The following is a 27,152-nucleotide window of genomic DNA, read 5'->3' on the forward strand; positions in this document are numbered from 1 at the left end:
TATTTCCGAAGTTCTTAAAAAAGGTATGCATATCTGTTGTGGAATCAGTGTTGATGGCAAGTACAGTACAGGGAGACAGGGATCACACCTTTGATTTCTCCTCTATTTTATAGCTCAAAGCTACAAGTTCCTCCTTCATCACAGTGACAAGAGATGTTGCCTCTGACAAAATAGTAAGTCCGTTCGTGTAACGATTCCTTCAAACAAAGAAAAACAGTCTCAAATTCTGGTCTGTGCCCTGTGACAGTCAATAGGCTTTGTATCTAATGTTCACCATACACTTCTGGCCAGCACCCTGTGGGCACTGAAGCTACATCTGTGAGCGTGGTGGAGCAGCGGGATCCAGCCCAGGGTTGAATACCGAACCCTCCACTGATCATCTCTGACTCTTTGGATAAAGGCATCTGCTAATTACCAGTCACTTTCCTTTCATTTACTTTTACATCTTACAACCGCAACAGAAAGACAGGCAGGCCTGTACCTGATGCTATAGAGTTCCTCCTCTCTGGAGTAGAACATCTTGGTGAAGGTGGACATGTATTCACTGAAGATGCTGGGCACCACGTAGTACGGCCTCCTGGTCTCCTGCCAGTACTGTTCAGCAATCTGGGATACGCTGTAGTGCATGTCTACACAGGCATGGGCCACTTTGTCCTGCAAGCCCTTAAATATCAACATAAAGAAAGCACTACACAGTCAACACACTATTGCACCACACTATGGAAACACATTTAAATATATGCAACACAATATCAGAGTGTATATGGAAGCATCGTTGGATTCTTTCTCTCCTGTTAATGATGAAGTTCAGAGGTGGCACCACGCCTGAAGGCCCAGGATTTGTTTACTCAGAATTTGAGTGTGTTGGCAACTTATCTTCATTTGCATGCTACTATAATCATCACCAGAGTGGCATCACTACCGGCACAAAGCAGTGCGTTGTCCCAGGGGGGTAAATGGGCCCATTCAAAAAAATGGCAGGCGCATACATATGAAACTTCTGGCACCCTCCAGTCATCTAACAAAATGCCCTCAGGATCCCATTTCATCCACTCTTCTTTAATCTTTCACAACCACTATTCTGCCTGCAGAAGTTGTCATCCTCCTGAAACTGCTTCTTAACACACTACAGATGTACCTCAGGGATCAGTACTTGGGCCCCTTGTATTTTCCATTAACAGCGCTTCTTTAGGTGAGATCAACTACTCCCATGGATTCTCCTATCACTATTATGCTGATAATACTAAACTTTACTTGTTTTTCTCACCAAATGACTTATATTTCTGCTCAGATCTCTGCATGCCTCAGTGATATTTCTAAAGTCACTTTGTGACTTTAATGGCAAACACATTCACAAGCAGTAACCGGTGGGTCTTACCCAGCCTGGATGGTTGAAGTCGTTGTAAGTGCTCTTGGCCACCTGCAGCAGGGACTCTCTGGACCACGGGCTGTACCAGTCGATATTGCAGCAGCCAAGTAGGGCCGGATAGGCCCAGCAAAACTGGCGCAAGCGAGGGCCCGCTGGGCTCAGCGCTAGACAAATGTGCAGCCTCTGCCTGACTTGCTGAGGGAGAAATGAACAAACACAATACATAGAGATACAGCACACATAGAGCTAACTGATATAAAAAAATACAATTAAAGATGTTGAATGAAATAATTTTAGGTTAAACTGTTCAAAAAACTTGAAATAGGAAAAGAATGTAATTGAATAACCATTATACAATGTCATAAATACCTGTGCAGGACAGATAGCCATCAAACTTATCATGCTAACCAACTAGTTCTCCCATCCTTTCTCATAATACCACTCTGTAACTCAAGATAACTTGGATCCTACATATAGCACCTTTAAAAACCAGCTGCAAGTCAAATATTTTGCAAACATAACTACCTGGGCTGAGCAATTTACCTGTATGAAGTGGGCATACGCCTCCCTCTTATCTGTGTTGCTATTTGTCTTAATCTGAGAGATGATGTGGTCTATTTCTTCATTGGTAAATAGACCAGGAACATCTCCACACTTCAGAAGACAGTCCAGGTCCTTCATGACAGAGTCCTAATACCAGCACCAAACAACAAACAAAACAGTAAACAAAATATACAGATGAGCACTGTGCCAGACGAGCTGATATCAGGTCTGCGACACTATGTAGAGAAAACACCCAAATACAGTAACACACTTGCACAGACACGTGCACACTCACACTCTCACACACACATTCACATTCTGGCCAACCTTCAGTATTTCAGCATCGGTCATGAGCAGCACAGTCCGTTTCCGGTGGATGCCGGACTGATAAAACACCCTCTTCAGGTCATCCCGAAAGTCAATGTAGGTGCAGTTGTGGGAGACAGATAGCTGGTACAGATGGCAGCCAGTAAGGTGGCACGCCAGCTTCACACACTCCTCCTTCCCAGTGCCATCAAGCCCAATCTAGAGAGTCATTTTAAGCAAAAATCTGATATTATACTGTATACAGGATTTACTATGCACTACCAAATACTAGAATATCCAGTTACACTTTACTTGACAGTGTCGACATAAGAGTGACATGACACTGTCATGAATGTGTCATAAACAAGTCATAAACTTTCATGACATAACGCTTCTGTTATTAAGTGACATTCGGTTTTTGTCATAACAGGTTAGGATTAGGGTTAGGTTTAGGGTTAGGGTTAGGGTTAGGATTAGGTTTCACGTGTCATGACAGTGTCGATACTGTCAAGTAAAGTGTTACCGAATATCCTTTCTGTTCATTCCAAGTACATATTGAAATGTTTTTGCTTCAATTCACCAGCATCATGTGGGCTCCCTGCTGGCGGAAGATGCGAGCGGACCGTGTGATGTGTTCCACAGCCTCTCTGAAAAACACCATTGGGAACTGCCAGCAGACAGGGAGGAGAGGCAACATTACCAAAGAGACAACCAAATAGCACAATTGTGTTCATGGAGACCTCATTTGTATAATTGGATTTTGTTAAGGGACATAGTTCATTTTAGATGTTATTCTATTTTAGATATGCTATGCTGCAGTACGTCAGACACACTACACACTGATATGGATACATTTCATGCTAACGGCTAGTCCTCTAGCACTACCTTGAAGCACATATGAAATGCTCTGAGAACCTCTGTTAGGTCCACACCACCACACTGTCCCCTCTGTATGCTTTCACCTTAGGCTTTGTCATGACATGCTTCTTGTGGCAGTCCTCCAGGGCGCTGAGAACCTTCTTTTTGTCCTGGATGTGCTTGTAGATGCGGGAGTCGGGGGGTATGCTAGGGTCCAGGTAGTCTCCAAACATCACAGGCTCCTTCATGAGAGCCTCTGCTGTCCAGAAGATCTGGCACAGGAACAGAGGTGGGGACACTATTGTGAAAGAGGCATGGAAACACAGAGACAATCCATACAATACAGATAGGTGATCAACAGCAGGCTATAAGAGGAGACCTACTTTAAAGTGGATCTGGAGCTCATTGGAGAGGATCTGGTGGAAGAGCTTTCGGTCTTGGTCCTCCATGAGACGGTCATGGAACACTCGAGAGGCCTCGTGGGCAAACAAGTGAGCAGCCGCCTCCTCTGACCTCAGCTCGGACTCGTGGGATTGCATCAGGCCATAGATCACCTAGTAGGATGTATCCATGGGCAAGTATTATTAACAACAAGCTATTCTACACGGCCATACTTAAACTGGATTAGTATTATATTGTTATAAACTTCCTAACAAAAACTCATATTGATTTCATTCAACTATTCAGCAGTGCAATCCTTGACAATGTCTCCACACACTGTTATTACTGTAACAATATGTACCGGTACCGTTTGATTTGATTTGGCAAACACTTGTAACTCCATGCTAAGATACTGTGATGTGTCTTACTTTGGACAGGTCTCTGAGGTTGAATGTGTAGTGGTATTTGGCAGGCGTGGGCAGTACAGTGTGGCACATCTCCATGTAGACAGCGATGGAGGCTGACACCAGAGCATTGCAACACTGTCGCACCTCCTTACAGAACTCCCTAGAGCCAAAGAACTTCCCCAGTTGAACCTGTTTAGTAAGGTATGACAAAGAAAACAAAAACATGCCCCTCAAGATGCATGTAGACATGTGGATGCTCCCACTAACAGTCAACCAACAGTCATACTATAATGTCCTTCTCATTCAATACTAAATGACCACAGTTAACTTGTAGATACACTGTATTTTCATTGGACAAAAGAGGACACCACATGTTTTGTACAGGAAACAACATCTTTGCTAGAGCTAAAAGCCAAACCTTACAGCTGACATGTGGAGGACAACACAGGTCACCATACCTGAAAGATATGATGCATGGTGTTTTGGGATGGGTGTGTCAGCACCAGCACAGAAAAATGCCTGAGTAGCCGCCTGCTCAGTTGCTGCCGACCGCCACCAGGGGGAGCCCCTGCTGCACAGAAGGTCACATCCTGGATGCCCTGCAGAAACAACAGCAAAGGCGTTCATGTGGGACTCTCAAGGAGCTCTTGCAGAGGACAGTTTCTGTTTGGATTGTGGCTGCATTTGAGGTTGCATTTGTTGGTCACAAATTAAGTTTTCAGATATGCTGAGCCAATCATTCATAATTCACTGAACATTTGAGGTTCTCATAATAGTAGCCTCACCTCACATAAAACAACTTAAAGTAAAGTTAAGTGAGACAGGACAGTAGTTCTCAACTTGAGCAGGGTTGAGAGAAGTTTTATTAAGTAGCGGTGTTACCCAAGCTGCTTTGAATGCTTTGGGAAATGTGCCATCATCAATTATCATATGTGCGGTAGCTGGTGCGATGGTCGATAGTTTGTAGGTATAGGGTCCAATGAGCATGTAGTAGGGTGGCTACATGTCATGATACTCCAAATGTTTAGATGGAACAGAGATGTTTTCCAAAGGTACTTACAAAGGCACTGACTGGGAATTGAACCTGAATTAACTGTGTGGGAGGTAGCAGTGCAAACTACTGTAACACCAACACCACCAAAATAAGCTACGAAAGACTAAACACAGACTGGATTTGACAGAGGTATAAATAGAAACATATTTGATGCTTCCGCTGTAAAGGACCAAGCTGTGTAAATAAGAGACTGCAGTCTCGGTACCTTCCAAGTGAGTGTCTTGGCATCATAAACTCCCTGGAGCTCGATGAACTGACGAACCAGCTCCAAGCACGGCTGATCGCCACCACTATCTGGCACTGGCATGTTTATGTCGTCCAAGAAAATCAATACCTGGAGACAACAACAAATTCAAACTTCAAAGACTTTTTTTTCACACTCTTTGTTTTACATGGATGTAATAGGAGCACACAGGGATGCAGATCAAAACACAAAGCTGCAGAAGCTACTATTCCAAAACTGGCCAATGAGTTAGTTTGTTCTTGGGTTTATAAACCTTCTTGTTTTTGGGCCCGCCGAATAGATTTTTGGCCCTCTTGGTGAGGCCCTGCAGCACGTGGGCTTGTAACTGTGAAGGCTCCATGTGTGCAGTGCACTGCAGGGTCCGGGTCATGATACCCATCTCCACTGGGCCAGACTGGATGCCATTCAACCTCCCAAACAAATCCTCTGTGCAAACACAAGACCACACATAAGTTGAGGGAGATCTGAGTGAATGACTTTATGAAGTTATCTGCCTTCTCTTTCTGTACTTTGGGCAACTTGGCTATCTTAGACCTTTGTAACTTGACTACCTATTGTTGCTCTTAAGTTACTCAGCAACATTGTAGGGTGGCTGTGTGTGTGTGATTATATGTGTCTGTGTGTGTTGAGTTTGTCAGGCAGATAACTCAGAAAGCATCTCTAAGAACAGAAGGCAGGGATTTTATGAGAGAAATCTTACTCATAGCTGACATTACAGGGCTCTTGTCACCATCTAAGAAGCCATCAGTAACTAGAGACACATCTTCCAGTAAGCTGGTACAATAAGAAAACAAATAGTTAATAAATTAATTTAAATTCCCTCCAGTCATTTTTGTGTAAATTATGTGGAATTATACTCAGAATAGATAACCTGGCTATCTTGGCTTGATTATGCAGAAACACTTGTCCAAGAACAGTTAATGGGTTTCCGATGTCCTCTTGGTCCTTCTGTAATTTCTTAAGCATGCTCTCAATCAGAATGGACTTCCCAACCCCTGAGTCTCCTGTTGTTTAATAGCCCCAGGGACAAATAGCACAGCATTACTTGTGTTACAACATGACTCTATGGCATTAAAATCCAGAGAGTAACCTGTGAGATACCTGTGAGCAGAACTGGCTGGTTGTTAAGGAGGAGCAGACTGAGCAGGAAGGAGTAGCGGATGCTGTCGATGTTGCCCACATGCTCACAGCATGGGCTCTGGCCCAGAGAGTCATTAAGATATGGATTCAATACGCTCATGCCTAAAGGAGAACACACACACACACACACACACACACACACACACACACACACACACACACACACACACACGCGCGCACACGCACACACGCACATGCACACGCACACACACACGCACACGCGTATTATATTGTTCCACAAAAGATAAAAAAACCTTTTCCAAAGCATTCTGTTGTAAAAGGATTTGCATTTTGACAGAGGTGGAAAAGTCCAGCTTCAGAAAGTAAAAGTCCTACCACATATCTGTGCCAACCATTCACTTAAACCAGCTGATTCTGACTCTTCAACTCTTCAGCCAGGTAGAGCAGCTATTTGGTGAGATCACCTGTGTTAAGTGCACATGTAGAACTAATACATGGTTAGACTTTTCCTTTCTGAAGCTGGACTTTTCCACCTCTGCATTTTGGGATGCTACCTTTGCGAATAAGACTGTCAGTAGGGGACACAAGCTCATCCCACAGCACAAAGCTATTAGTCTGCAGATCCACAAAATAACTGAAGAGTGTGCGGTTTCCAGTTGGGAGAGTAATGCCTTCAATGAACAACAAAAAGCAAGCTGTAAGCACAAGCTGTAAACACAAATTCTAGCCATATGTACTGCGTGTTGCATATTCAAAATAGTGCCCATAGGTTTATAGAATAATCACTGCGATATTGTGGTGGTTGTAGTAAAACAGTTATTGCTAATATAAGATACTATATTAGTATATTATATAAGGTTTCTATTATTATTGCTCATTATCGTTTATTCTAACTATTTATTGTTCTACCCAAGTGCCTTCCAGTTCTGTGTTGTTCCTTGTTTGTAAAACAGACAAAGTATTCAATTAAGATTTTTTTTTGGTTTCCCATTTTTTTCTGTTACATGACATTGAGCAAATTTTAGAGAATGGATGTGTTCACTGTTCCCCAAGGTCAAATGTTATCTTGGGAACATCATAATCTAAATAACTAAAGAAAAGCAAATAGCGACTGTTGTGTCTCAGTGTACCATAATGATGGCCTCCATCGAATAACTTTCGGAGCAAACTCTGAAACTCCCGTGGCATGGTCTTCAGAGGGTCACTCTTTTCTTTGAAGGTCATGGGAGAATCGTCCAATTCATCCACATGGCTGAAGACTCCACCAAAAGCCCAGGTGTAGGCAAACACATACAGTTTTCCCAGTAGAGATGTCAGCTTTTCTGGGTATTTTTGCAGAAACCATCGACACTCCTCTCTGTGGGAAGATGAGGATATTTATTATTATTACTGCAGAAGGCAGAAGGGGGGGGGGGGGGGGGTAGAAGGGAGGAGCCATTGAGGTGTTTTGAAAAGAAGATGAAGGGAAACAGCATGAGGGAGATCGTAAGGAGGGAAGGCAGGAGGCAGATTAAGATTAAGAAGAGCAGAGGGAGGCTGGCTTTAGGGACTCTGACCTTATGTTTGATGCCTCACTGAGGTATATTGAAGTCTTCTGGGAGTTTGAAGAGGGTTGTGGCACATCTTCACTCTTACCTACATCACCAAAACAAAACCCGTTTGACACATGAAGTCCATGTCACTTCAGCACTTCACACACACACACACATATACACACACACAAAACACACAAACACACAAAAAAAAGACAAAAACAATGTGGGCTTCTTTAACCATACCCAAACCACCATTCTTGTCCAGCAGGTTAAAGATGGAACCCAGGATGCTGCACAGGGTCATGACTAAAGACAGTTCGGGGATGGGGAAGCTGAGCAGCTTCTGGTGTTTGTGCATGAACGCCACACCATGTTCCACGGTGTTCTCAAAGAGTTTCTTCAAGTAGGCCACGCCTTGGTCCTGCAAAGGCTCAGGCAGCTCCTGGAGCCAGCGGTCCACAAAGAGCTTCCAGACCATTCCTAACGGATCCTGCATGACAGCAACACACAGCCCGATAAACCAACTATATTTTGGGTGTGGTTTGGAAACAACATGCTCTTAGACATGTGCTTCTGTGTGAGTAACAGTATTGATATGACAAGCTAATAAAAGCCTACAACAAATAAATACCTGTTTTGTACTTATAAAATGTTACATTGTATACTCAAGTTGGCTGGAGCTCTTGAAATAAAGTGGTCTGCAAATATTTAACAAGGTGCTGATTGTAACAAGGTAGACTGATTGTATACAGATTCCTATTCCTAATGGCTGATAGCACCCTCAGTATATCCACTGCATACTCCAAGACAGCCATAGTAGGAACAAAGGGTCAGCTGTACCACATAGACCATAGCACAGCGGCTAATAGTGGCTGGAGTGGCGTGGACCAGGGAGTCAATTTCAAAGAGGAAGCTGAGTCCCTCGGGAAGGCTGATCCGCTCGCCGTTCATCAGACACAGAGTGCGGCTCTCGTCCAGGGCTGTGTTCAGGCTCTCCACCCACAGGTTGTCCACTGGGCCGTCCATGATGATCCAGCGCCACTTCTCAATATGACGCGCAGCTGAGCACACAGAGATTACTATAATTATACAAATACAGGGGGACATTAAACTTCCTTGTGTGATAAACTGAGCTGCAACAATGAACAAGTATAACGAATGAGTATAATCTTTGAAGCTACATTAACAATTTCCTGGTGTGATTAGACCTGGGAGGACTGTGTTTTGCTATGTATGTAACAGGTATACAACTCATTAAATATGGGCAAGAACTGTCAAACATACAGTATTTTGTACAGAATAAAAAAAGTATTTGTTTTATGTGTGCAAGAGACCCCTTTTCTTCCTGAGCGTTTAACAGTCGTAGATCAGCACCTTGTTGGCAGTGGCCTGTTGAAGCTTGGGGTACTGGGCCATGTGTTGCGTCCTCTGAAGACAGTTTCTGGTTAAGGGAGAGAAGAGGGGAATCACCATGTGGGTTGTGTGGTTGCTGACAACGCTGTTTCAATAGAGTAGCATGGATCATATCACCTTTCAGAAGGTACACACACATCACAACTATTTCCATGTTGTTTTCATAATTCCACAAATGAGAACCTAAACAGCTAAATAGGCACAGTGCGTCATGCTGCAAGTTGCAATGGATGATTCATTCAGAAAAAACAAAATCTGAAAGGGGTGAGAGGAGGACATAATCATCAGTTTTGGGTAAACTGCCCCTGTTCCCAAAGGTTAATGCACAGGCATAGACTCACATTTCTCCTCTTCTCCGCCAGCTGTGTGAGCTCTTTAGCGTAGGCCCTTATGACAGAGGCCAGCAGGCCGTCGGTCCACTCCAGAGTGTTGGGGTTCCTCTGACCAAAGAGCTCTCCCAGACCCAAGCACTTTGCATTAATCGTGAAACAGTCCACATTCATAATTTTCTATGACAACAGCACAAACAAACAGACACATGAAGTCATTCTTATGGACCGTACACCCTCTTAAAACAATTATCATACACATATCCATTATCATATAGAAAACATATATACAGATATGACATAACAATGTCAGCATTCTGTACATATAGGCATATCTCTGACCTGGACACCCATACTGGACCTCTTCCTTCTCTGGTCAAGCATCATATCTAGAGCATGCTGCAGTATGAGTCTCACTGTGGTTTTCCCACCTCCTGTGGGCCCCACCAGCATAACTCCCACACGTGCCTGCGGCACACAGGAAAACACTTTACATTAACCACACAGGTAAACATGGAACTGCCATGAAAGGTGCAAACATATCTGTCAGTGAAACAATTCAAGTTCAAATTCAAATTCAAAGTCAAACAAAATGAAACACAACACAACATACAATATTATCTCAAGAACAGCGCCATTGGATATATTAGGGCGTTATATTTTGTTATTACACGGCTCTTCAGAGTGCTGCAGAAAGTTTCATTCACATGAATGGGCCTTCCCAACGTTCGGGCCTATGTTAAATCTATATAAATCACCGGCACAGTATATAATCACCGCTGTCAATGGCAACGGGTTGATTAACGTCTTTCATATCCCTCCGCAAGAATTCCGTTCGCTTATTGCAATGGAATTTCATTGAAAGGGAAAGTAAGCTAGTAAGACGTTGCCACGCAACACCTGAAACTGTCAAGTTCTATCTGGCAAACTATTTATTTTGTCAGAGGAAGTCACGAAACGGTAGCAAAATCATTTTTAAAGATTCATTGTGTTAGGTTTCTTTTCTCGTTTTGGCAAGTAGCCGTGTAATAAGCGGGATAAAGTCCCTTCAGGTCGAAGCAAAACTACGGAGCCCTAGAGGGGTCATCGCAAAATGTTTTGCATGTTGAGAGAATGTGCGCTCGTTTTACTATATTGTGCGCTCGTTTTACTAAATTGTGCTCTTGTTTAACTAAATTGTGCCCTCGTTTAACTATATTGTGCACTCGTTTTACTAAATCGTACGCTCGGTTTACTAAATCGTGTGCACAATTTACTATATTGTGCTCTCGTTTTACTATAGTGTGAGCTCATTTTACTAAATTGAGCTCTCATTTTAAGCATAGTAAAACGAGGGCACAATTTATTAAACGAGTGCACTATTTACTAAAACGAGCGCACGATTTACTAAAACGAGGGCACGATTTATTAAAACGAGAGCACAATTTGTGAACATGGTTATAGAACATTGTGTGCACGATCTACTTAAACGTGGCCACAATTTGTAAAACGTGCACTCAATATTGTCTTGACACATGTAAACATGAGCACGTTATAGTATATTCGAGATCTCGATCTACTAAAACGCACCCACGAATAATTAAAACGTGGGCTCGAAGAAATTAAATTGTGTGCACAAAAACATAGTGTGGTGTCAAGGGGTATCCCCGGGAATGACGTCGGGAGGTGTGTCGCTTGTAGTGACGTAGAGGGAATCTCATTGATTGCAGTGCACCCGGTTATAGCCCCGTTAGGTAGGCTGTAGGTGGGAGAGCAGATGATTGTGTGTGTTTGTACAGGCCCCTTGCCAACATCGTCCAGCTGAATGTTTGGCGAAGTTTTGAGTGTTTGTTGAGGTCCAAGTGTATGCAGAGCTGTGGTGTTTATCGCGAACGGTGTGAGCTGGTCTACATAGCCTGAGAAGCTGAGCATCGTGAACGACACTGTTTATGTCTCCCGTTTCATAGTCCGTATCAAAGCTTACCTCGTTGTGTGCATCCTTGGTGTGCGCGTGGGTTATATGGTGAGGCCCATCGGGCGCTAGAGGGAACCTTATTGTATTGGGTGGGTATTAGGCGATACTACTAATACGCAGTAGCCTATTTGTACCAACAGTAGGTCTACGTGTTGTAATTGTTTGGGAGCTTGTCGCTGTGATGTGCTTCGATTGACTTCTACACCTCACAGTTAAGTCAACAATCCAGGAGATAGTGGAAACCGGTCATTAGGCTACAACAGAGCCCGCGAGTAGCCTTTGTAGTAGAATTTCCCCATTATGGGTCTCCATAGCTGGCGGTTGACACCACAGTGCCCCTGCTACAAAGAGTAGAAGTCCGCTATAAAACATGACCACCTAAAGTCTTTAATTAGCTGCTTACGGTTATCATCACATTACCAATATGAACTGTTACAGACAGCTGTAGGCCTAGTCCATGTCAAGGTAACACGAAGTTGCCACCACAGCACAGCGAGCGGTGAGAAAATGTCGGGAATTACTAAATGTGAGCACGAAATACATATTTCGAGAGCTCAATTTAGGCCTACAACGGGGTCACGTTGTATTAATTCGAGGGCTCAATTAAAGGAAAACGTGCTCACGTTTTATTAATTCGAGGGCTTAATTAAAGGAAAACGTGCTCACAAATTATCACGACCAGAAAAAATATCACTTAAAGTGAGCTCTCCCGGGCTCCGTACAAAACCCCTCCGCTGCGCGTCGGGGTTCTGTTCTCCCTGTCGGGACTTATTTTCTGATAATTACCGGCGGACAATACATTATCCCTTACTCATTCAACGTAAGGGATATAAGACTTTACAGTATTATATTTAGCATTATGTTTGTGCATCAAGGCTCACCAAAATCTGAGTGTAGAGTTGGGTGGCCTTCTCTGCTTGACTTGGACACGGCTCCAGCCCTAGAATACTGGTAGCTGTGGTGATGGCAATCTAAAAAAACAATGCAACAAGGCCTCCATTAACACAATGAATGTCAGGAATTACTGAACCTTTTGTTCCTATCTGCCTATCTGTTCTTGTTAAGCACTTATCCTCTTTTCTGATTACCTCCAGTTGAGGGTGCTCGGCTTTGGGAGCGATGACATTTGGAAATATGTCCTGCATGATGCTCTTGAAGAGGGGCACATCTTCAGGAATGAGCTTAGGTACATTAAAGTCTTGCAGGGCACAAATAATGATGTAAAACTCTTCCTCTGAGCTAAGTGACATCCTTATGAAGAATGAAAACACAGAGAACTGATCGGACCTGCATATTCAGTGAATAAACAAAGTAGGATTAAGCTATAGCCTATATACTCACGACATTTTGGCTCTTCTTTTATGTCCAGCAAATAGCAAAACAGGCTTGATTGCCCTCATGCTAAAGTCATAATGATCCTGTGTTAGGACAAAATTAGGTCAGGTAAGGGTTAAAATCTTCTACATTTTTGAAGGCAAACACAACAGTACAATACAATAATTATGAAGGGAAAAGACAACCTGTGGGGACAGCTGTTTGCTTGCAACTTGGTAGAGGTGAACCATCTTTCTAGAGAGAATTTTGGCAGATTTGAATCCCCCCGACAACAGAATAATTTCCGCAATGAAGTCGACGTTGGGCACCATCATGGCCACAGGCCGAACAAGAGTCTTTAAATTCTCTGGGAGCTCTACTCGACCTCGACAGCTGGTGAGAAGAGTGATTCTTATGTTTTATGTTCATACTCTTTGTGCAACAACACAACCATAATGGCCAATGCAAATGAGTACTATATAAAATGCCAGGGAAACACTTATTCTACTACCTACTATTGCAAACACTGAATAGACTGAGCCACAAACAAGTGTCTAGATTGTTCTTCATCAATCTAAACAAAAAGGTTATAACAAAACATATTTTTGTAATTGATAGCCAAAAAAAAGAAAAGGAATACTAGGACATACCTTGGGTTCATGGTGATGAAATAACCACATAAAGCATTCAGACGGATGTCTCGGCCCTCAAACATAAACCTGCATTCAGACAGATCAATATATACTGTAAGACCCTAGGGTTAATTACTAAAGCTATTTGGGATTATTTCCATCAGATAACACCATGCTCTACAAAAATGCAACCCAACTGTGACGTTTGTGCATACCTCACGCTATGGCTGTTCTTAGCTGCTTTAATGGACTGAAGCTGGGCAGCGATGACCGAGAGCACCTCCACACTGATGCAGTTAAACTCATCGAAGCAGCACCAGGCGCCACACTGCACCATGCCCGAGAGCAGCTTCCCCATCATCTGACCACAACAACAGCTGATATCAATGAGGCTGAAGCAGTCACTAGACAACATGTGACCAAAAGCACATCACTCTTCCTCACCTTGTAGTCCAAACGAGCTGTGCAGTTCATGACTAGGCAGAATTTCCCCAGGACCTGTGTGTAAAAAAAGGAACAAAAGCTCACATGACACATTCTAAAAGCGTGTTAGTGTTTTTTCAGTTCCCAAAACCACAACAGCCATACATTTGCCAGGTCTTTGACAGATTCGGTTTTCCCAGTGGCTGCAGGTCCAACCAGCGCAGCCCCGAGGTGAAGGCTCAGGGCCCTGGTGAGGGTAAGCCAACAGCGGTCAGTGAGTGGGGTGATGATCAGCCGCGGCAAGCAGCCCTGGTACTCATAGCCATAAGGGAAGGAGGCCTTGGCCTGCACCACGTAGCACATTGAGGTGGTGTCATGCCAGTCATAGAGCAGCTGCCTACAACGCAGCACAAAGGGAGCATACGTCAGAGGGAGCCATGTCATCTCACTCACCAGTGCCACAGTGTTCAGTGTGAGACAAAGTACCACCTATGTGACTATGCAAATACAAAAGTGAATTATGGCAACTGATTGGTAAAATGCTCGCTTGTAATATTAGTGAAGGTACAATGGACTACCTGTTGGTATAACCAATCCCTCATGTGTGAGAGTAACATGACATTTACATAATTGTAGGCATCCAAAAGGCAAAGGCAGCCTCTACTGCTGATATCTACATAGGAAGATGAGCATCATGCATTTGGTGGTCGGTATCAGCTGGGTTTTTTCCCTCATAACTCTTACTTAAACACTTAGATGGCACAAACAAAGTGCAATCTGACCAAACTGCATGCATGTAGTACGGTACTTCCAATTTCCCTCTATGAATTCTAATCCCAGGTAAGTGAGATGTAAAAAACTTTGGGAGGCACCACTTGCGCGCTATGGGGTGAATTCTCCCATGTGCGTAAGGATGCGTAAGTAAAAAAAAAAACATGTTAGCCACCCGTGTGATGGAGGGATTTAAGCTTTTTGGGAAGAGCAATCCCAAAATCTGGGCGTTTCTTATGTATACAACTCTTGCACGCATTCTGCCACTGATTTAAGCATCTTTCCAGCTACGCGCTCCAGAGGGCTGTATTAACCCATTTACTCCTAAAATGCCTACTAAAAACCCCTATAGAATCCTATGGCATTCTAGACTAAATAACCTTATTTCCTGAGGGTTTTCTGAAAAAATACTAAAAATTGTCAACGTCTACCAAATTTTAATATCTAAGCCTCTGTAGCACCTAGAAACATTAAATAAAAAGCATGCTGCGCTACGCAGCAACCAGCAGGAGATTCAATGTTGCGCTATGCAGCAACAGGCGGGAGATAGAATGTTGCGTCATGCAGCATCAGGCGCGAATGGGTTATGGTTGAGACCCACTACAAGGTGAAACAGTATATTGCTCAATGTCGGCAATAGGCCTAGTTCTAAATACCGTACATGTAGGTTACACAGAACGTTACAAATTAACTTTTTAGTATCAAATGTGGTACTTACAGTAATATGCTGATACGGCTTAATGTTTTTCCCCATTGCAGTGTCACAAGGTGGCATATTTCCAGACATTACCTTATCCACAAGGCCACATTGTTAAATAGGGAAACAGCCGTTATAATCACCAATTATAATGGTGAATTTATATTTGGATATATATATATATAATGGTGAATATATATTTGGATATATATTCACCATGCTTATGTTTTCAAAATCAAAGACTGGTTTGTGTTCTTAATGTAAATGGCATTCAGGAGTCAATGAGAAGTTCCACGTTCCACGTTTTCATATCAACCTGGCTTGATGAAATTCATTCTGGACTCTCTATACGACCACATAAAGACCTCGGGATACTTCAGTTTGGCTTTAGGGACCCTCTACTCACTACCACGTAAGTGTAATGTTGTTTGGAACTGTAGAAGAGGTATAAAAATGGCGTTTTGTAGCGGCGAAATGACATGCCCTGGTCACTAACAGGCTAACGAGTTTTGACTAAAAACAGTAAAATCAAACTTTCTCAAACCACATCCGAATGACATGATTTTGATGTCAACTCAACGTATGTACTCCCAATCATCCGTAAATTGATCTAAAGTGCATTTTACTCTGGATAATTCCTTTAACAAGGTGGTGGACCAGTCTGGTTCTATTTTAATAAATCACTCCTCTTTCATAAGGCCGCCTTGATTTCGAACTTGCATGGGTGTGGGAGAATGCATGTAACTGAAGCGCGTAAAAAAAGGGGCTTGCGCACAATTTACGCGCAAATGGGAGAATTCGGCCCTATGTTTTGAATGCAACTTTTTTTTTTTTAAATATCTCAGCTGTATGACCTCCTCCACTCAAAGTCCTCAGCGCTGGCAATGTGATGGTGGATCAGGTTGGACAGGACATCTCGGCAGTGCAGCAGGATGGTGAACAGGGCCTCTACTGTGGACTGTTGGTGGCAAGCCAGCGGCTCCAACACCAGCGTCATCAGGTCCTCCAGGCTGCCCATCACCTGCTGCCGCACTGCTCTCAGACCCTCCTGCTGGCCGCTGCCGCCACTCAGACACTTCTCACAGTCTGAGCAGAACATGATCTGAGTCTGTGAGAGGAGGAAGATCATAGAGAGAAATAAAGGCACATAGAGAGAGAGAGAGAGAGAGAGAGAGAGAGAGAGAGAGAGAGAGAAATAAATAGACAGACAGAGAGAGAGAGAAAGAAAAAGAAATAGACAGAGAGAGAGAGAGAGAGAGAAATAGAGGCAGCGAGAAAAAGAAAGAAATAGACAGAGAGAGAAAAAGCGAGAGAAAGAAAAAGAAATAGAGACAGAGAGAGAGAGAGAGAGAGAGAGAGAGAGATAAAAAAAAATAGAGACAGAGAGAAAAAAAGAGAGAGAGAGAAAGAGAGAGGTGGCAGAGTAAGTGAGACAATATACACTATGTATCATACAATACATGCTAAAATAACCCAATTTTAGGTGGAGTTCATTTCCTCGACTGACTTACCACAGTGAGTATAACTTGGCCGGGATGTGACAGAACCCAGCTCCTGAAGTCTGCAGGGTTCCAGCCCAACACAGCCAACTTCATGTGGCTGTTTTGGGTTTTTTTTTAATCAGAGATTACTGATGATTAGACGATTAGTGATTACTGATTACTGATCAATCATAGAGGCTACCTCACACTCAGTTTTCTGCTAGAAAAAGCCTCACCGTTTAACTGTGCTGTACATGGCAGTCTCCACATTTCCCATCCATTGCTCAACAGGCCCACGGATCTGAACATTTCTACCAAATTAAGAGGGACAAACATACATTGGAGAGCTACACTCAAAGCATTCAATAACAAACACTAGAGACTTTCTGCTCTCAAATGATGGACAGACATTTTCTTTCAACCATCAAGAATCTGTTTTTCGTATTTACGTATTTCTTGCTGTAAATTATGGTGTGTCTGACGATGTGCACTATGTGCTAGTGAGACTTACTTGGGCATAGTGACAGTTTCCCCTTCACATGAGTGCAACCTAACCAGCACTGGATATAGCATAGCCTGCTCCTGCATCTCCAGATGATGGATGTTAGAGAAACATTTCACCAGATAGGGCTGCAGGACAGGAAAACTACTTCAAAAAACTTTTGTATTTTTATTAAAATAATCAAAGAATTGTTTCAACAGAATTTATACTCCATTTTGTTACTACGGTGTTTATTTATATAACATTGAGCACCTGTATGACACTGGGGCTCCTACTATGTGTCAGAACATCAAGAAGTTCTTCGTTGCTGAGAAAGTAGAACCTTGGAAAAACGGTTCGCTTGGACTCAAGATAGTCCTGTAGAAAATGAGCAGAGATCCCTTTACAAATGTCTATATTATTATTATTATTTATACACAAAATGTTTTGAGCAAATATCTAAGAGTTTAGGGCCACAAGTTCACAGTACCTCTAGACATTTTTGTATCTTCTCCAACTGCATGTTGTTGTTCTGAAGGATCTCCAGCACCCCAGGGAAAGTGCCACTTCTCAAAGCGTTTGGGCGCTGCTGGGTTTTGAGCATCAGTCGCTGCCAGGCCTGGTCCACCTGCCTGAATAGCTTGGCCTCTTCAGGAAGCTGTCTGTTGAGAGAAGGGTGAAGCTTTATAGATAGATAGCTAGATAGATAGATAGATAGATACTTTATTGATCCCCAACAACAAAACAAATCCACATGACTAAAAGAACAGTAAAAGACACCAAAGATACTAAAACAAGGATCCACATGAATGTACTAAGGATGTATAAGCATTAGGGTGCTTATATAGCTGCAAGGATCTTGAGAACTTCTTTTCACTTGAGTGAGAGCAATAACCAAAGACATCTTGATAAACTCGTCTTACTGGGATAATATTAAAGCATCCTGACACAGGGTTGTCACCTCACATGTCAAATCCAGACATCAAACATCTAACACAGTCTATAACTGTGGTGGTGGTAACATAGTGGCTAAGGAACTGGGCTAGCATGCAGTAGCCTAAAAAATTGTGGGTTCAATACCTGGCTTCCACCATTGTGTCCTTAAGCAAGGCTCTGGGGACAATTGACCTTGTGATATAATTTACATATGTAAGTCGCTTTGGATAAAAGCATCTGCTAAATATATTAAATGTAAATAACCATCATGCCACAGTAGTGGATGAATATGACTGAAGGACAACCCTTTTTCCCAGACCAATAGGTTGCTGGCTTTTGACCTGTGCACTAATAAAAGCTGTACGGTCCCTCTCCTCTTTAGTCCAGTCTTTAGTCATCTAACTATGGTTTCTTCATTGCATGGTAGAGTTTACACCAGCATTTGGGGCGTGTCACAACGATATGAGTCCAGTTCGACAAAATGTAAAAAAAAATGGGTTTATTGGATATTCATAATCCACAGACTTTAGGGTTTAAAGCAAGAGGTCATTTGTTCGATTCCGTTTAGCCTACCCAGAGATATTGGCCAAAATGTGTGCAGAAAAACAAGTTTTGAGAAAATCAGTTTTAAAATTTGTGAAGTGTATTATGAGCATTTTATGTGTATTTCCTCTTAACCAATCACCACAAGACTATATGCATCCTGATAAAGTTCCCTTTGCCTTTGAAATTAAAATAGCCAGTGCTGTCCGTAGTCAAAGATTGACTTGCTTCAGAATCTCTAGCCTATTGTTTAATCCGAAAAGATCCGAACTACACAGCGCAACTTCTAAATGCTCCATTCACGCAGGCGGTAACACTCGTGAGGCATTCGTAGTTAACTATAACTTGTGAGGTAGCCTATAACGTTCGATCAACTTCTGAAGACGACAAGGACCACAATAGCCTAATGCTTAATGCATAGCCTAATGTTTTTGATGACTTCTTGAAGAGGCCATAAGCTAAAAGTTATCTGACCAAAGAAAACAGAAACAGGCATGTGTTTAATGCAGTGTCACCCGAGGCCCTGAAGATCATGGCCCTCTGATATTGTTTTTCAGCCCTGTCCCTTGCGTACAAAGATGTCTGTGGATTTTCTGAATATTTGAATGTTATTATGCAATACAAAAAAATGATATCGGGGGGCACTGTGGCGCAACAGGCGCCTATACCATGTACGGGTCCAAGTGCCCACGGGGACCCAGGTTCAAATCCGACCTGCGGTCATATCCCGATCCCACCCCATCTCTCGCTCTCCCACTTACTTCCTGTCTATCTTCACTGTCCTATCGGAATAAAGGCAACAAAAAAAAAAGCACAAAAAAATTATATCCACATTCTTCATTATTGTACGTTGAGGAGCAGTATTATATGTTCTAACTAAACATGGGTTTATGTGATTTGCAGATGATCACATTGTGTTTTTTATTTACATTTAAATTTTTTGGAGGTGGGGTTGTCAGAGTATATTGATTGTGCACATTTGTGGTGGCCAACAAGTATTGCTTTTGTAGTATTCCAGGTTAAATGTTTTAAAAGTACTGGACCACTACTTTTTAGATATACTGTGTATTGGCACCTGTGAGCTGACAAACCTTTGGATTCCCCCAGCTGAGAATATGGGTTCCAGGTAGAGCCAACGCTTCTGGCACATGACCCATTCCCCCAGCGTCTGGGCAAACTGGTTCAGTTTGCGTTCCCATTCATCAATCAATCCCTGCATGTACCATAGACTGATTAAGAGTTATACAACATATAATACACTTATCAGAAATCACACAAAACATCATCACAACATACACATACAGTCATAGACATGCATCATACACAACAACCCATAACACATCAATATCTCAATCAATAAATACTTGATATTTATTTGAGAAATACAGTATATGACAACAGCTGTTCATCATTACTCCATAACTGTACAATATTTTACATTTCACACAGCAGAGTTGCATATTTTATATTCCACAAAGTGGGGTTTCTTAAACTGATGATCAACAGTCAGCTAAGGCATGGCCATAGAAACTCAGCCCTGAGGACTACCTTGATTGGCTCCACATAGCGTGATGACTTCATGCTGATGATGGTGGTCTGGCTCTCCTCCAGCTGTGCCATAATATCGTCCGCCGAGGCGATGATATTCACGGTGGAGGTGTCCGAGTTGTGGGTGATGAGACGGAAGTCCGTATTCTTCCACAGGTCAATGACATTGTTCAGCATGGCCTCAAGGGTAGCTTCGTGCGTTGCTGTGGTGGAGATATCGCTAATCAAATGGCTGTACTGCAGGATCTGAGGAAGGACAACTTGGTCTTAGTTCAAATGTCAAAAGGCAGTGACATCAAATCCAAACAAGTAGGTGAAATAAGTATGAAACAAATTCCAGAGGATTTGTTAAGAAATATTTTCCATCTGATTCCTCAAAAATATTTTCATTTGTTTTGTTTGTGTGCCATTGATATAGGGTTTATTTACTTTTAGGTTGAGCAGGTCTCCTAAAGTAAAAGTATGTTCATGCACCAAAAAACGACCAGTTTTTTTGTGGATCTCCTCCATGTGCCTTTTGTGAAGGTGGGGATTGCGCATGGCAACAATGATAGGCAAGCAAAGCTTAAAATCTCCCAGCTTCTGCTTCAGCTGTGGCACGATGTCATTTTCAGGTAGGCCTGAAACAAATCATCAATCTAATCAGGTCCTGTCAAACCTACAAGTCTCCACAAAAGCCTCAACATTTTTTTAAAAGGCACCTTTCTCCAGCATGTAGAGGGTCTGGGTGAAGCGACTGATGCTGTCCTGCAAGTGGTCCACATTCAGCTGGTCAAAGGCGCTTGTCTTCCACAAGTCATACTGCCTGTCCCAATCCTTCTGCATGTCCCAGAGCATCCCGCGGAGAGTGAGTGCATGGCTCACATCTGCCAGCTCCAGCTCGACCACAGAGGTCGCCACACCCTCCCTGGTGCCCACCAGAGGGGCGTTTTTCTTGGGGAATGAGCAGTCCAGGAGCTCCCTGAAGCTGAAGTAGCTGTAGGCTTTGTTGGAGTGGATGGCCAGCTCTTCTGTGAGGGCCTGTAGAACCTCATCAACCATCTCAGGAAGTGTGTCTGAGCAAAGCAGTAGTGGATTGTTTATCTGCCAATACAAACATTGAGCAGATTGAAATAGTTGACATTTCATAGCCTTTGCTTCTTCTCTTAGCATTTTCCAGTGTAATTGGTTGATCTCCAATTAACTACCAATCTACCACAGTTAAGGTTAAAGTACTGTGTTTAGCAAACACTTTTATCCAAAGTGACACACACTCGCAATGGCCGACCAATTGTCAAGTGAATCACGACTGCTGCTCCACCACGCCTGCTTCTCAAGAGACAGTGGCAGACCTCCACAGACATAACATATCCAGAGGGCTAAACTATGCATCCTGTACTCCTCTTGCTCTAGCGCACCAAAAAACCAACAAGGACCTCAACCAAATATTACAACATTTTCATGACAATAATTGAAAAGTTTGGTTCCAAAACGCTGTAATTCCATTTTTAAAAGCCATGTTATATATTGTGTATTTCAGGTAATGTCAATAAAATAGTAGTTCTGTTCTGAGTAAAGAGAAATCAAACAATACCTAATAACATTTACAATGAAATTACCTGGAAAACAAAATGTACAAAAAGATTTTTGAAAATTCATTAAAATGGAGTATAGGCCTATAGCGTTTTGGAACCAAACTCTTCAATTGCTCAACTATGATCTCTGCCACTTCCATAACAAAGTTCTATGAGTGCACATGCTCATGGTGTCTGGCTTACCTTCAACTTGATGAGCACAAGGTCATGCCTGAGTTTAGTTAGTTGTTTGCTCAAGTCAGCATTGAACGTAAAGATTTTATCATCCTTCTTTGTCTCACAGATCAGGACAGTGGACTTGAGGTGGTAGAAGCTGGGTATGAGGTGATGGTACAGAGCCAAGTCCTCAGGTGAAATCATGATCTGAAACTCATTAATGATGGTGTACAGTTGCACAAGGAAGTGGTACTGTCTCTCCAGAGCTGGGAGCTTCTCTGAGATTTGACTCAGGAAATTGAGATGGTCCACAAACTCCTCCACTGTAACTATCTCCAATTCCAGCTTTCTCAAGGCACCTTGAATTACCTAAACATTTGAAAGCAAATGATTTGTGCAGTGTCAAAGCTTCACATAACTGCAAAACAATCAGACAGATTTGAATACACTACAGACTGCCACTGCTGTGATAACTATTCATGTTTATTCAACTGTGCCTGTGCCTTTGGAACTCAACCAAGCAGTCTTTCCCTCACAGTGATTGGTGGAAAAAAACACACCTCCATCAGCTCCAGGTTTTTCTTCGTGGCGAAGCCGGGCAGCAGGGAGTGGATGCTGGTGATGAGTGCTTGTGGGTAGTGCAGGCAGTCCCGCTGGTACTGCTCGCACCTCACCAGCAGCATGTTGACACGCATCCGCATCTCCATGCGCTTCATCGCCTCCACGCTCTCGGTGTGTGCCAGGAGGACGGACCTCATGTCCTGCGCCGTCCACTTCTCCCCGTTAACAAAGCGGCCGATGTCCAGCACCATGGCCGTCTCCACCATCTCACAGAAGCCCTCCATCTTGGAGCAGTGCTTCTTCACCTCAGCAAAGCCTGTCTGCACTATACTCAAGATCTCTGACACCTCAATACAAAAAGGTGGACAACTGTGAATGAATGGTGTTGAACAAACACATCAGCCAGCTCAGCTTCATACAATGGAAGCTCTACTGGTTCTACTTAGGACCATCTGGTAAGGCATTGACTTAATTATTTTATTTATTGTTTCAGATCAGTGATTTCCATCCTGAATCTGTATCTGAAGTACTGGGTTGGTTGTACTCACATCACCACTGGAGAACAGTACTCAAACTTAAACCAAGGATATGTGCCTTTCACAGGCTACATACAAAGTAAACAGCCAAGCTACATACCTGCATCTGGTAGACCGAGTCTTGGCCCAGCAGTAGTTCCAAGTCGGGCCAGGGCCTTGAAGTCTCGCTTCTTTCCTCCTCAGAAATCATATCCACAGACAGTTTGCGGTCAAACACTGGTGGAGAGTGCAGGTCCAGCAGACTAGGGTCGTCATTAAAGGAGATCTGTTTGTCTACAGGAGAAAGACATTGGAGATCACCGGCATGAAGACAAAAAAGTGGCAACACAATACCAAAAGTGTCAGGAACAGAACGTGACAGTAACAACCCCATGAAGAGGTGACCATGAAGCAGGTCTTGGCTGGATTTTTGTCACATCAAGCCAGGCCCATCAGTTATGTTCTCATTTTGAGAAATTCCTTACCGATGACAGTCTGGATGCCCTCAAACACCCCTTCTGTTTGCATCATAAAGTCATTCAGGGAGGGGCTAAGGGTCATTGTTGCCAGTTTCTTAGGAGCTAAACTGAGAAGGAAAATCAACAGAGGGGAGGGAGAGTTATGATACGTCAACAGGAAAAAAATGCTATAATGGAGAGAACAGCTGTGTAGGGCCATGGAAAATGTTTCAATTCAGCACCATACAAAATATTTCAAATCAGGCCAAATCATGTTCTCAATCATCTGAGGTGGGCACCAGTACTACAGCTGATACTGATACCATAATGGGGAGCCTTTCCCAAAAGCCTTGGTAGTGTCACTGCCAAATGTGAGTCCGTAGATTTGAATTGCACAAACACTTAAGCTTATATTGTCACATATCACATTTTTAATTTTGGAAAATGACAAAATAAGAGCATTTGCTATGAGAATTTGTAATATAATACGGTAAATATGACCGTATATCAACAATGCATTTCTCGTATCGTCTACCTGTGACTCAAACACGGTCGACTTACATTTGGCAGTGATGCTACCATGGAAGATCCATCGTAGTTAGCAACTTTGCTTTTAGGAAAGGGACCCCTGAGTGGAAGGTTGATTGTGGGACTATACCTTACAACAGGTGTACTGTTTTCATTGGGAACTTCTTCCTGATTCTCTGACTCCCCTGTTGTACCTGTAGGAGAGCATGAGATGTAACAATATCTGGACATCCTGAAGATAAAGATGACTAGATATTTCCACATTGAACATGAACCTAGACTCAGTCAATAAGAGGAAGTGTGGAATCAATTATCATCCCCAGATATGTAACAACTCTAAGTGAAACACTGTCTGGAAACATGTCTTGAAGGAAGTAATAATTTAATGAAATTATTACTTCCTTCAAAGTAGGAAAATAATAATTAATGAAATAAAAGGAATATTTTTATCACCAGAGTATGTTAGAGGACCTTTGTTTTGCAGAGGATAGCTTTACAAACATCAGTGCAGCTCAGTGCCTGGTTTCTTCTTGATGGAGGCTACTGTGCTCTTGGGCACTTTCAATGCTGCAGAAATATTTGTCTATCCTCCCCCAAATCTGTGTCTTCACACAACCCACAGGTCACAGGTCTACGGACAATTCTCTCGACTTCGTGGCTTGCTTTTCACTCTGACATAAACCATCAACTCTGAGACCTTATATAAAGGGATGTGTGACTTTCCTAATCATGTCCATTGTCCAGTGAATTAATTTAGGCACAGGTGGACTCCAATCAAAATGTAGAAGCATCTCAAGGACCACTGGTAGAAGTGGGATGCACCAGAGCTCAATTACAAGCGTCATAACAAAGGCTCTGAATACTTATGTAAATGGATTATGTCTGTCTTTTATTTTTTATAAATTTCTAAAAACATTCCAAACACCTGTTTTTTTTTTTGTGAAGTGTTGGAGTATTGTGTGTAAATTGATGAGAAAAAAATGAATTGAATCCATTTTAAGATGAGTCTGTAACATAACAAAATGTGGAAAAAGTGAATACTTTCCGTATGAACTGTAAATCCTTGTTACTTCCTTAAATATCCAACCAGAAAATGACTTAAGTTACATTCCGAATAGAAATGTACATGGAGACTACATTCATGGCGACCTTTGAACAACCCAGGGTATCCTTATCATAATAACAGGAAGTCATGGGAGTGTCCTGGCAAAACACAGACCATTTCTCCCAGGCTACAGAAAAATCATATATACACTTATTCTACTATTCTACAAATGAGACTCTTTTACTTCTCGCACTGAGACCATTAAAATAATATTAAACACGGATATGTTGTCATTTCGCACTCAACAAATACACAAAGAGTTTAGGCCTCTCTCCATGAACCTAAAGAGGAGAGGGGGTGAGGAGGCACAGTAGAACAGCAGGGGGCCGCAAACCAAATGGCCAATGAAAAAAGTGACTTTTCACTTCAAACATATGCATAGGCAGGGGGACAGTGAAACAAAGGCTTTGGTCAATATAAGGATCTTCCCACTGAGGTATATAAAATACAGCCTTGCATACCTTTCCATAGAAAAATGAAAGCACCAAGCTTATTAAAATCACATTCTGACTACACGGTGGAAGAGTTACATTCTCCTAAAAGGTGGGAGCAGAGCACACCACATGGTGTGACTGAAATTGGCCACACTCACCCTGATCACTCGGTTGCAGGGTGCTTTCCATGGCATCTTCCTTGGCATCTGGGAGGACGGTAAGTACCACATTCACTTCAAATGCTGCTCTCACTTCCTGTTGGAAGCATTATGTTCTGTTTAAGTCAGTACAGGCTCACTGTAAAGATTGCACACAGTGAGTGAACTGAAACAGTTTTAACAGTCATTTCAGGTGTCCAATCAAGAAAAGGATTAGAAAATGCAAAGAGTATACAAAACAGGCAACATTTTTGTGAAGACGAGTTTTTGGTTTTGCTTATGTTCATGTCCTTTCTGATTTTCTTTACATGTAGTTATACATAACAACAAAAGTTCTTGCAATAGTATACCATCAATCACTATGTGATAAAGAGGTATGAAGAGTGAGCTACCTTGCTCCCTGCATGTGAAGGTACAGTTTTCCTCAGAAACTGATCAATATCATCTCCTTGAGGGCATCTGGAAAAATCATTATGGATATTATCAGTTAGCGCAGCTTAAGTTTTACAAGGTGCTACAAAGTTTCACATTTCATACTGCATGAATATGATGGCCTCTACATAGCCCCTCACTTGGTGCCAGTGTCTGGTTTGACATTGGCCCGTGTGTTGTTGTAGGAACTCCAAAAGGCAGAATGCAGAGTGAAGATGGCAGCTTTCAACAGGTTGCTCAGTGCATCCTCAAACATGTAGTCCACCATGGCAAGGAATCGCCCAAAGTGGCCCAGTAGGGTCCGCCACTGCGCTACCTGGGTGTACAAAGGCCGCAAGCCATGGTCGGGCACCCAGGGTTGGAAAAGTCTCACTGCACCCTGCAGCTCCGCAGTCTGGAGGGAGTAAGTATACTCAGGTAGCATCATAATCAAACTGATTGCTCAAAGAAGTTTTCAAAAAAAAAAAAGACTGAGTATCTGAAGAGTACCTGGATAAAAAATTAGATCATACCTCTAAGCAGGCAGAGCGTATCATAGACGCCACTTTGTCATGGAGATGCTGAAGTTGCTTGGCAGCAAATTCTCTCTGCTGCTTTTGTGCTTCGCAGAAATCCCACAGGGAGCGAGTTTGCGATTCATCCCACTGTGAAAAGATGCAATGAGCTAACTGAAGCAAAGCATTATGCTTATATATTAAAAATCAACAGAGAGGATTGGGTCTTTGACAGCACCTTTATTAAAAAAATGGCATCCTCAGAGGCAGGGTATCTATGGTTAAATGATGCCTCCAGTAAGATTCTGATTTGCACAAGGCATTTGGCAAGGATGTCATCTAGAAAGAACAGATTCTCGGACACACTGATCCTGAAAAAATAAACCATCATTACTACCTAACAAACAGGGAAATCTA

The 27,152-nt window shown here is 42.6% G+C and overlaps 1 protein-coding gene across 6 annotated transcripts in view; it reads right to left on the minus strand.

The window, feature by feature from the left end:
* The window catches only part of LOC121692666 (dynein heavy chain 6, axonemal-like), a 44,515-nt gene that overhangs the window by 13,905 nt on the left and 3,458 nt on the right, over nt 1-27,152 (minus strand). For 4 of the 6 annotated variants that reach the window (XM_042071432.1, XM_042071429.1, XM_042071431.1 and 1 more), the window contains 51 exons: nt 26,974-27,106; nt 26,754-26,885; nt 26,382-26,635; nt 26,202-26,268; nt 25,810-25,906; nt 24,243-24,306; nt 23,612-23,712; nt 23,248-23,420; nt 22,611-22,958; nt 22,078-22,419; nt 21,022-21,403; nt 20,750-20,940; nt 20,321-20,566; nt 19,864-19,985; nt 17,784-17,955; nt 17,567-17,671; nt 17,324-17,442; nt 17,049-17,123; nt 16,843-16,930; nt 16,186-16,439; nt 14,029-14,260; nt 13,885-13,938; nt 13,656-13,801; nt 13,459-13,527; nt 13,015-13,201; nt 12,836-12,912; nt 12,583-12,745; nt 12,376-12,465; nt 9,883-10,008; nt 9,553-9,720; nt 9,173-9,239; nt 8,639-8,859; nt 8,042-8,288; nt 7,820-7,898; nt 7,394-7,620; nt 6,818-6,934; nt 6,264-6,404; nt 6,034-6,166; nt 5,863-5,936; nt 5,416-5,588; nt 5,124-5,252; nt 4,323-4,463; nt 3,886-4,053; nt 3,460-3,630; nt 3,181-3,348; nt 2,799-2,885; nt 2,240-2,437; nt 1,913-2,059; nt 1,379-1,564; nt 482-663; nt 89-197 (listed from right to left, as the gene is read on the minus strand). In XM_042071432.1, the coding sequence (XP_041927366.1) occupies nt 89-197; nt 482-663; nt 1,379-1,564; nt 1,913-2,059; nt 2,240-2,437; nt 2,799-2,885; nt 3,181-3,348; nt 3,460-3,630; nt 3,886-4,053; nt 4,323-4,463; nt 5,124-5,252; nt 5,416-5,588; nt 5,863-5,936; nt 6,034-6,166; nt 6,264-6,404; nt 6,818-6,934; nt 7,394-7,620; nt 7,820-7,898; nt 8,042-8,288; nt 8,639-8,859; nt 9,173-9,239; nt 9,553-9,720; nt 9,883-10,008; nt 12,376-12,465; nt 12,583-12,745; nt 12,836-12,912; nt 13,015-13,201; nt 13,459-13,527; nt 13,656-13,801; nt 13,885-13,938; nt 14,029-14,260; nt 16,186-16,439; nt 16,843-16,930; nt 17,049-17,123; nt 17,324-17,442; nt 17,567-17,671; nt 17,784-17,955; nt 19,864-19,985; nt 20,321-20,566; nt 20,750-20,940; nt 21,022-21,403; nt 22,078-22,419; nt 22,611-22,958; nt 23,248-23,420; nt 23,612-23,712; nt 24,243-24,306; nt 25,810-25,906; nt 26,202-26,268; nt 26,382-26,635; nt 26,754-26,885; nt 26,974-27,106 (7,942 nt within the window). Of the gene's footprint in view, nt 1-88; nt 198-481; nt 664-1,378; nt 1,565-1,912; nt 2,060-2,239; nt 2,438-2,798; nt 2,886-3,180; nt 3,349-3,459; nt 3,631-3,885; nt 4,054-4,322; nt 4,464-5,123; nt 5,253-5,415; nt 5,589-5,862; nt 5,937-6,033; nt 6,167-6,263; nt 6,405-6,817; nt 6,935-7,393; nt 7,621-7,819; nt 7,899-8,041; nt 8,289-8,638; nt 8,860-9,172; nt 9,240-9,552; nt 9,721-9,882; nt 10,009-12,375; nt 12,466-12,582; nt 12,746-12,835; nt 12,913-13,014; nt 13,202-13,458; nt 13,528-13,655; nt 13,802-13,884; nt 13,939-14,028; nt 14,261-16,185; nt 16,440-16,842; nt 16,931-17,048; nt 17,124-17,323; nt 17,443-17,566; nt 17,672-17,783; nt 17,956-19,863; nt 19,986-20,320; nt 20,567-20,749; nt 20,941-21,021; nt 21,404-22,077; nt 22,420-22,610; nt 22,981-23,247; nt 23,421-23,611; nt 23,713-24,242; nt 24,307-25,809; nt 25,907-26,201; nt 26,269-26,381; nt 26,636-26,753; nt 26,886-26,973; nt 27,107-27,152 lie in introns of those variants that run through there. The other 2 variants (XM_042071430.1, XM_042071434.1) reach the window with 2 other exon arrangements.

Source organism: Alosa sapidissima, chromosome 19, assembly GCF_018492685.1.
Source record: "Alosa sapidissima isolate fAloSap1 chromosome 19, fAloSap1.pri, whole genome shotgun sequence".
Lineage (NCBI taxonomy): Eukaryota > Metazoa > Chordata > Actinopteri > Clupeiformes > Clupeidae > Alosa > Alosa sapidissima.